General features: G+C 39.0%; 1 protein-coding gene and 1 pseudogene across 4 annotated transcripts in view; one reads left to right on the top strand and one right to left on the bottom strand.

Moving 5' to 3' along the window:
- The window catches only part of Pdss1 (decaprenyl diphosphate synthase subunit 1), a 48,281-nt gene that overhangs the window by 21,575 nt on the left and 15,871 nt on the right, over positions 1–10,835 (bottom strand). For 3 of the 4 annotated variants that reach the window (XM_021156204.2, XM_029474073.1, XM_029474074.1), the window contains exons 5-7: positions 8,261–8,402; positions 5,649–5,760; positions 5,438–5,547 (exon numbers count right to left, since the gene is read on the bottom strand). In XM_021156204.2, coding sequence (XP_021011863.1) covers positions 5,438–5,547; positions 5,649–5,760; positions 8,261–8,402 — 364 coding nt within the window. Of the gene's footprint in view, positions 1–5,437; positions 5,548–5,648; positions 5,761–8,260; positions 8,486–10,835 lie in introns of all 4 variants that reach the window. The other variant, XM_029474075.1, reaches the window with a different exon arrangement.
- LOC110289278 lies at positions 7,031–7,724 on the top strand (annotated as a pseudogene).

Genomic DNA, 10,835 nt, shown 5'->3' with positions numbered 1-10,835 from the left:
GTCTACAGAGTGAGTTCCAGGACAGCCAGGGCTACACAGAGAAACCCTGTCTCAAAAACCAAAAAAAAAAAAAAAAAAAAAAAAAAACAAAACCCCAAAAATCAATCAATCAATAAAACAGAGAATTCCAGATGCCAGGGCCTCATAGTGAAGCCTGGTCTCAAAACAAACAAAAGCAGTTAGAGAGGCTAGACAGATGGCTCAGTGGTAAAGATCACTGGCTGCTCTTCCAGAGGACCTGAGTTCAATTCCAACACCTATATACAGGCCCACATCCATCTTTAAGTGCAGTCCCAGGGTATCTGACACCCTGCTCTGACCTCAGTGGAAACTGCAAGCACATGATACTTAGACACACAGGCAGACAAGACATCCATAAACATAAAAAAATAATAAAAAGATTACAAAATGCTGTAGACACTTTCAGTCAGTTCCATTATAAATATAGTAAACAGGTAGAGAGAAACATATGCAGCATTGTATCACAAAGATCTGGAATGTGATCTTGAACACAGTAATCTCAATAATCCACAGGCTAAAGCAGGTACATCATTGGTTGTTGGCCAGCTTGGGATACAGGGCAAACTTTTGCCTCAAACAAAATACAGCAAGCCCCCCTGCAAATATGCAATATAAATGTGTTAAAAACAAAGACAACTCAAAGAGAAAGAGAAGGGGGGAAGAAGGGGAAGGGGGAAACATTAATTATAAGGACTCTGCCCCAAAAGTCTGGTTACCTGGGCGCAAATCCTGAGAAGCCACATAAATGTGGAAGGAGAGAACCAACTCTACAAAGCTGTTGACCTCCACACAAATGCTGTGGCAGGAACCTCCCCAAATCGTAATATAATAAAAAACAAAGCAAAGCCACAAATGGCCATCAATGATCTGAATGTTTGGCTTCACTCAAGAAGTGGGAGATGTAATTTGGGATTGTCGGAAATAGAAAAATCTAGTGTAATTTCTGTTAGTGAAGCCTCAGGCAAAGAGGACACACTCAGGAACTGCTGACAGTGGTGCACATGACCTTATGCAAGAAAATCTGATGGTGCTTATCAAAACTACACATATAATTGACTCTACCTTAACACTGAAAGCAAGCCCCACGACACACACACAGGCATTAGTGTGGCTTGTAAGTCTATTATATTGAGATCCTAAATGCCTGTATATAGGAGAGTGATGCTATGGCGACACAACTGATATTGTACAACCATGGGGTTTTCTTTTCTTTTCTTTCTTTTGTGATTGTTTTTCTTTTGGAACTGACTATATAGTCCTGGCTGGCCTGGAGCTTGCTATGTAGACCAACTGTGACTCAAACTTCAAGATCTACCTTCCTGTTTCCTGAGTTGCTGGGATGAAAAAAAAAAAAAAAAAGATGTGCACCACCACACTTCACTCTGTTCAGCTGTTTTTCATTTTTTTTTTTTTGGTTTTTTTGAGACAGGGTTTCTCTGTATAGTCCTGGCTGTCCTGGAACTCCATTTGTAGACCAGGCTGGCCTCAAACTCAGAAATCCGCCTGCCTCTGCCTCCCGAGTGCTGGGATTAAAGGTGTACGCCACCACGCCCGGCTGTCCAGCTGTTTTTAAAGTGAAGATTCTATAATCATTGTGAAATCATCCAGAATATAGTGTAGGCAGCCAGAAGAAACACTATGTAGTCTACTAATTTATTACAGGTTACAAAGAGTAAGAAATAATATGTATGTATCTTACTTATGCAAAATGAAACAGAAGGAAGAACCCAAAGCACTAAGACCAATATGCTAGGTGAAGCAGATGGGAGAATGTCAACACATACAAGAAAGGGAGAGAAGGGTTTTGTTGTTGCTAATTCACACCAGAATCCCGGGGAACAAATTGTGGTTTTAACTGTCAGCTACAGAGTGTGTTTGGCATGATTATGTATACAAATAAATGGCGAACCATGTTTTGAAAATAACATCAATTCTATTTTAATATCATTTAAAGACACAAAGCAATTTCTCTAGCCAGCCCTCTCTAAGGATTTTAATATTTTTTGGGCCAAAACCATAGAATGTAGATATAAGCAGTGGGGAGGCTTAGTAAGAGAAAAATGGTGTCTTTAGTAAACTAAATAAAAGTCTGATAAATTTCCTTTAAATTCTCAATGCACTATGGAATCCCATTAGTTCTGTAATAATCTTTATCTCCAAATTCTTACCTCCCATCTTTGGCATGCCTAATTTCCTTTGAATGAATGTCTTTGGTCATAAGTCTGCATCTTAAATACCAAGAACATATAAAAATAGCCATTTTAAATGCCTAACACCTCTGGAGTATTTCCATCCATGGTCACGTAAATGTACAGCTGGTATTCAGAACATTCGCACTGAGATTTTGCTGTTATCCAAATAGGCAGCTCTGGAACACTGCTAGCACACCTCCGTGTGGTCAGCACACAACACTTCTTTCATTTTTTTTTCACTTTACCTTCTTTCTCTCTCCTTTTCTCCCTCTTTAAAAAGAAAATTTGGAGTTTTCTTGGGGGCAGGGCATGGTAATACCAGAGATTGAACCTAGGAATTTATGCTTGGTAAACTATGCTCTACCACTAAGTTTTAGTCCTAGACTATTTCATTTTTAATCAGAATTGAGCTACGTTAAAATACATGTCTACTGGTTACTTGTTTATTTTTTTTATTGCATTTACTTATGTGTACAGGTGTCTCTGCATGTGGCTTTCCATCACTTGGGTCCTAGGGACTGAACCCAGGTGATCAGGTACCTCATAGGCCCTGTTTTCTTGATAATCTCTGAAAAGCACAGGAGCTCCTCAGCTCACACATTATCTCTGGCTGCTTAAGCAGAGTGGTAATGAGGCCTTACCCTGGTGACACAGGTCCCTAATTTACCTCACTGTGTGAACTAGTTCCTATGTGGAGCTGCGCCTATGTGCCTAGAGAATGCGCGTTTAGTGTTTTAGAAATGAGCATCTCCACCTGCTGCTAGCATTTCTAAACTGCAGCAGCAAACTTGTGAACTTCTCTTAACAATGAACTTCTCTTGCATACTAGTAGCTCCTGAGGATGGACTGTTCCCTTTTTTTTATATAGTGTTTTTTTTTTTAAACTATGTATAAGGTCTCAGGCAATTCATATGTCAGAAATGAGCTAAAGCTAGAGTAGCTAAAGTAGTAGTAGTAGGATTTCTGGTGGTTAGATAAAAATCTAGCATCCCTCAGGAACCTGTGAAACAGATTTTCCTTCCCCAAAGGAAGTCATTTCCCTTGCCTCTGGCAGAAGGAACATCAGAATGGACATATAGCTCCCCTGACATGTACCCGTGGCTTCATGTCAAAGCCCCTGATAGACTCTAGGCACCTATAGTCCCTAATCACAAGTACCTGTTATACATTTTAAAGTCCAGACTACTTCTTTTTCTCTCTGTTCTGAACTCTTCCAAATGCCTCTGCTATTTTCTTTCTCTTATTCATGATATAAACGTTCCCCCAATAGAGCCTCTGCTTTGACAGTTTCTTTCCTGTACCCCAAACATACACGGCCTTAGCTAGCCTTGGAATTATGGCAATCCTCCAGCCTCAGCCTCAAGACTTGGAAAACAGGAGCATGTTTCTCCATCGGTCTTGGAAGCCAGATCTTCTAGAGGAGGGTGTCAGATTTTTTAGTTATAGGTGGTTGTGAGCTGCATGATTCAAGTGCGGGAAACTGAACTTAGGTCCTCTTTAAGAGCAGCAAACATTCTGAGGTTAAACTTTGTAAGATTTGACAACCAAACATTAATAACAAAGCATCAATGCAATAGCATTATGATACCCATTTATAAGATGCCTGTCATACTTTCATGTCTTCTTAAAAACCAGTACACCTATAATTTCTCCCAAATGGAAATGTAATAGCTTTTTCAGGAAGACAAAGAGCTGTGACTGTGGCCAACCTATCCTATGTAATTCACATCTCTTTCAATTAGATCTTTTCATGAAGAAAGTGTTGTCCTCATTTTTTCTTTCTGGCCCACAAGTATGTTTCTTGAAGCATGGCAAAACAGAGGCATTGTTGTCAAAGGGCTAAAAGGCTCCCTTTTCCTATAATTTTCTAAGAGTGTTTCAAGACAATCTAGATCTTACCTTACATGTTTCTTGTTGCCATGATTGCACAAGACTATTACACGGGACCATTGCTTGCCCAGGTTTCTTCTCTAAACCTGCTAGTTTGGCACATGCTCAGATAAACAATGTTTTATTTTTGAGACAGGATGTCATCTATAGCCCATGGTGGCCTAAAACTCACTATGCAGCCATGGTTGGCTTTGAGCATAGAATCTTCCTGTTTCTGCCTCCAAGGGCTAGGACTACAGGTATGCACCATCAAACACAGCTTCTCACAGGAATAGTTTTATAGAGAGACTGTTATTTGTGAACTAACAATGACTATCACATTTTAATACACAGATTAAAGACAGTGATTCAAATGTTTGGATAACGCTGAGAGGCAGAGAGCACAGCATAGGGAGGAGGTATAGAGGACCAGAGAGACTGAGAAGAAGTTACTATTTAATTTATACTCTGAAAATTATGGCTTACATATAGGAGATATAATAAAACTGGCTAGAAAAAAAAAATAAATAAAATAATAATTTAATTTTTAAATTAAACTGAGAAACATAAATTGATTTATACATGTTAATCCACATATATACATATGTATATATACTAATTAAAATAGGCAAATAAAGCAAAATACATTATTAGGCAAATGAGTTTGATTTTTATATATTTGCAAAATCCTTTATACCTGAGTCAATAAATATTAACTAGGTTCTTAAAAAAAAAAAAAATAAAACTGGCTAGATCTACTATATATGAACAAGTATGTAGAATACTAGTACAATCTAATAAACATTTTTCTCTCAGGTAAATATTTATGTGATAATTCAATATTTCATAATTTAAAAGGTAAAATGTCAAAAATATCGCGTGATAACTGTGACAAAGAGTTACTTAGAATTTTATATACGTTTGATTGGGAAATATCTTGATTTCATTCTTTTATCTACAAGTGTGTGACATGTTTGAGTATGGACACACGTGTGCCATGGCACGTGTGCAGAGGGTAGAACAGAGTTCCTGGAATTGCTTCTGTCCTCTTTTAGGGCTCAGGAATCTGTGGCAAGTGCTTCTCCGGTGAGCTATCTTGTCAGCATAGACTAGGAAGTATTTTGATTGATTCTTGGGGGAGGAACTATGACAGAAAAGTTCATTATTTCCATACTAGAAGAACACAAGGAAAGTGAGAACATCACAAAGTGTCTGGGATGTAATAGTTTCTCTATGACGTCTGGAATTTTAGGATACTATTTTAAGGTTCTCTAATTAAACGTTTCTAGGAGAATTAGCCACTAAGAAATAAATGTGGGTTTTTTTCAACTTGAAAAAAGACAGAACGTACATACTGCTTTACAACTGTTGGCTATCAGGCTGGCTGTCTTCTTGAAGGTCTTCTCAAGGTAGTGGGCAAACCTTTCATTCTCATTTTCTTTTGACCCTAGCTGAAGAAATTCACCTATCAAGAAGGAGAAGGGTTACTTGAGAAACGGTTTTATTGCCTGCCTAAATACCAGAACTGGTATTCTAAATAAAAAAGAACCGTCAGAATCGACTTACCACGCACCAAATCTTCAATAACTTGGGCTAACATAGATACAACAGCTGTGTTTCCAATCCGTGCCAGAGCTACAGACGCTGCAGAAAGAATTAAATCTCCAGCAAGAACAGCCTGGAAAAAGGAATATAAAACATCACAGATAAAAAAGTTCACAGCTAGCTCAGCAGTTAGGCACTTGCCTAGCATGCACAAAGCCTAGGTTTGATACCCAGGATATTAATGTTACCAGAACAAATTATCAGTTAAAAATAATACAGTCAAATTATATCATACACTTTACATGCACATTAAAGCTAGACATCAGTACTACACTGTTACACAGAAATGCTAGAGTTCACAGAATGTTTTACTCATAGGATTGCATGTTTTAAAAAGCTACGCTGTCACAGAGAAGTGGTGGAGCATGCCTTTAATTCCAGTACTCTGAAGATGGAGGCAGGCAATTGCTTTGAGTTTAAGGTCTGTTTGGTCTGCATGGCAAGTTCTAGAAAAGCCAGGGCTACACAGAGAAACCCTGTCTCAAAAAGAGAAAAGAAAGAAGAGAGAGAAAGAGAGAGAGAGAGAGAGAGAGAGAGAGAGAGAGAGAGAGAGAGAGAGAGAAGGAAGGAGCAAGCAAGCTAGCTGAGCTGTCTTCCACTAGCTATGTAGGCAAAGCGGACTTTAAACTCTTGATCTTTCTGCTCCACCTCCTGAGTCCCAGGATTAGAGACACTCATCACCACATCTCAGGCATGAGAAGCCAGCAGTTGAATCTAGGCCTTTTATATGCTGAGCATGAGTTCTAACAGAGCTACATCCCTGCCGAAGGTAATAGAATTTTCAAAATAACCATTTTAATATTTTTCTGTTCTCTATTATCTAGAATAATGCTATTTAGCATATGCTTACTAATTACTCACCATTTTGCAAAAATTCATTCCAATTAAAATACATGAGAGTACTGACAAACAGGAGGGAACCATATGCTTTATCTGAAGAACAATGTAAGAGGGTAGATTTGCTTTATGTGCTTTGGTTTGTTCTCAACTATGTAAGACTGCCACTGGAGGCACATGTGTGGGTGAATGCTTGCTCACAGAAGGAAGGCTTGCACATCCTCTTTTTCATTGGTTCATCTTCATTCTTCAATCCATAACTTATAAACCCTCAATCCAAAGTACCTATTTTACATATTCTCTTCAAGCAATGCTAATAAAACAGGAAATACGTTTTAAAATAAATATACAGGGGCCAGAGAAATGGCTCAGTAGAAAAGAGTACTGGATGATCTTCCAAAGGACCCCAGGTTGATTCCCAGCACCCACATCATAGCTTCTAACCTCCTGTAAACCCACTACTAGGGGGATCCAATGCCCTCTTCTGGTGCCCTTGAGCACCAGGCATGCAAGCGGTATACGTGTATGCATGAAGGCAAAATACCCATACCCACAAAATAATAATCTCTTTCTCTATATATCAAATATAACCTCTTCCTGGAAGCGACCAGAGCTGCTGTGTTCACAGGTCACCTGCCAAAATCATTCAGTACTCTCTTGACCCAGAAAACCCCACAAAATCATGCAAATCAAGAGGTTCAAACCTTCGTGTTCACTTTAAAAACACCAGGGAAACCACCCAGGTCATCAAGGGTATGTATATATGCAAAGCCAGCAAGTATCTGAAGGATGACACTTCTTCATTATCTAGAAGCAAGGTGTGGCATTTCGGCGGTATAATGGTGGAGTCGGTAGGTGCACCCAGGCCAAACAGTGGGGCTGGACACAGGGTCGGTGGCCAAAAAAGAGTGCTGAATTTTTGCTGCACATGCTTAAAAATGCAGAGAGTCATGCTGAACTTAAGGGTTTAGATATTCTCTAGTCATTGACCATATCCAGGTGAACAAGGCACCTAAGATGCGCCGACGAACCTACAGAGCTCATGGATGGATTAACCCATCCATGAGCTCCCCCTGCCACATTGAGATGATCCTCACTGAGAAGGAACAGATCATTCCAAAGCCAGAAGAGGAGGTTGCACAGAAGAAAAAGATATCCCAGAAGAAACTGAAGAAACAAAAACTCATGGCCCAGGAATAAATTCAGCATAAAATACATTCAGATAAAGTTAAAAAAAAAAAAAATATATATATATATATATATATATATATATAAGCATTTGTGTGTGTGTGCATACGCCTGTATGTATAGCAAATCTTATTAGGATCTCTTTACAGTAAGTTTTGGTAGTAGAATACTATTTCTGAGATTTCTCTTGTTTTATAGTTTCTATTTGCTTTGACACTCTTGAACATGCAGCAAGTTAACAAATGCTTATGGTTTCAAATCAATGTAGGCAATCTGAGTTGAACAGAAAAATGTAGGAATGTGCAAGAAATACACATGAAAATGTTTTCCCTTATAACTAGAAAAAATTCATGTAAAAACAACAGAGATTAAGGAGAATCACTGAGTTTGTTTTTGCTGTCAAGACCTTTACAGAGACAACAGAAACACTTCTTTCAAAGACCACATTCAAACAAGTATATTTTACAAGTCTGAAAAGCAAATGCAATTCCATAAGCATGTGGTTTGGTATGAAAGATTTTTCAAAGTAACAATAAAAACCATCATACCTTTTTCTCACCCCAGATTTTATTAACTGTATGTTTTCCTCTTCGAGAACTTGCATCATCAATAACGTCATCATGAACCAGAGTAGCAGTGTGGATCATTTCTGCAACTAAGGCTATGGAGCGCTGGCTGGCTTGCATCTCTCTAATTAACAGAAAGCAATGCTTTTTAACAGACGCCGCCTAGAACCTTCTCAGCAATCATCTTGTGAAAACTGGATATCGAATCTAGGATAAAGAATTGTATTTCTCTAAGAGAAACTGTATAAAAATGATGGTTGCTTTATAGACCCGAAAGACCCAGCTATGACAACCAGATTTCAATGCACGGAAGCACAGGTGGAAAAGGAGAAGTGACTCTTGCAATGGGCCTCCACATGCACACCTTAGGATGCATGTGCCCTTACACTTCACACACACAAGTAAATGTATTTTACAAAAATGGTTTGCAATGTATGAAGATCTTTTTGTTTGTTTATATGTGTTTTGCTTGCATGTATGCCTGTTCAAGGTCAGAAGAGGGTGTCAGATTCCTGCAACAAGAGTTATTGATAGTTGGGGGCCGGGCGTGGTGGCACACGCCTTTAATCCCAGCACTCGGGAGGCAGAGGCAGGCGGATTTCTGAGTTCGAGGCCAGCCTGGTCTACAAAGAGAGTTCCAGGACAGCCAGGGCTATACGGAGAAACCCTGTCTCGAAAAAAAAAAAAAAAAAAGTTATTGATAGTTGTAAGCTGCCATGTTAGTACCGGGAATTGAACCCAGGTCTTCTACAAGAAAAAGACATGTTCTTTTCTGCCCCAGTATAAAATGTCTTAAAGAATTAAATGCTAGGGCATGCATGCATATTCTCTCTCTCTCTCTCTCTCTCTCACTAAAAAATAATCAAAATATATCTTAAAAAACCAAATGCCACTGTACAAAGTTTTAAAAACTATACTAAATGAATGACATGACCAATAATTTCCTCATATTTAACTTTGTTGGGTCTCTAAATTCATTTCTCCTCACAAATTACAGGATAAGAACTTGCAAGGAGGAGGCTGGAGAGATGGCTCAGTGGTTAAGAAAACTGACTACTCTTCCAGAGGTCCTGAGTTCAATTCCCAGTGACCACATGGTGGCTCACAGCCATCTGTAATGGGATCTGATGCCCTCTTCTGGTGTGTGTCTGAAGACAGTGACAGGTACTCATATACATAAAATAAATAAATCTTAAAAAAAAAAAGAACTTGCAAGGCGATATAGCAATATTTATTTAATAGTAAAGCGGGAATGCCCCAATTTCTTTTTGTCAGAAGAGGGACTAATCCTTAAGCAGTCTTTTCTCCTCAGTCCCAAGAAGCTGGGACTACAGCTATGCATCATGGGTTTCTGGCTTCTTGTGAACCAGTCATTGTTATATCACTATTTATGGGAATTACAAAACACTGAATTTTGATAAATCAAACTACAGAAATATATTTGAAAGGACTTAAGCCATCCTGAGCATGGCAAACATGGCTGTGATAGGCCTTCTCCCCCTCTGCCTTGTTAAAAACTGTTAGATTACATTGCTGAAGCTAGCCCCCAAGGTCTATTCCTTTGCTTGGCCATTTCTTACTCCTGAGGCTGACTATCAAAATCCAGCTAGCAAAGTCCAGCATTCAAAAGTCCTCTACTTAACACGCCCAATCAAAATTAAACACCTTATCTTAGCATGGGTTTACCCTTTTACCTTTATAGACTACAATTTTTTTATGTGCCAGGTCTGTCTCCTCTTTACCCAGAGACAGTCCTTTTCCCGGATCCTCTATCTCCTGTCTTTGTCTCTTATTCCCTGTCCCTCAGAGGTAAAAAGAGATCTTAGTCTTGGGAATTCTGAGCCAGTATTTTTCCTTTCAACACCAATTATGTTTTTTGATACATAATTGTAGCGTAACATTTGACTGGTGCACTAAGTGTTTATCACAGGGGAGGGAAGGGAGAGGCATAACAAGTGACCTTTCCTTTAAGGACCTAACTCCCCTGTCTCAGCCTCCTAACTGCTTCCAGCCCCAACATCAATGGTAAAGTACTTCTTATTATATACTAAATATAATTATGTAATATTATATAAATTATATGATTATATAATTTTATTTATGTGAAATATAATATATATCATGTATTAAATTTCACAATTCAAAACATAGCAGTTCCTAGTATTTCCAGATTACAGGGGACTCTTTTTGTTTTGTTTTGCTTTTTTACTAGATATTTTCTTTATTTACATTTCAAATGTTATCTCCTTTCCCTCTGAAACCCCTCCTAGCCTATCTACCTTCCCCCTGCTCACCCACCCAACCACTCCCAATTCCCTGTCCTGGCATTCCCCTACACTGTGGCATGGAGCCTTCACAGGACCAAGGACCTCTCCTTCCACTGACGTCCGACAAGGCTGTCCTCTGCTACATATGCAGCTGGAGGGGTCCCTCTATGTATACTCTTTGGTTGGTGGCTTATTCCCTGGGAGCTCTGGGGGGTACTGGTTGGTTCATATTGCTGTTCCTCCTATGGGGCTAGGAGACTCAAGGAGGAAAAAGTAAAGAAAAAGCAATA

Source organism: Mus caroli, chromosome 2, assembly GCF_900094665.2.
Source record: "Mus caroli chromosome 2, CAROLI_EIJ_v1.1, whole genome shotgun sequence".
In the NCBI taxonomy this organism is placed as follows: domain Eukaryota; kingdom Metazoa; phylum Chordata; class Mammalia; order Rodentia; family Muridae; genus Mus; species Mus caroli.
This window is presented reverse-complemented; position numbering and strand designations above follow the sequence as displayed.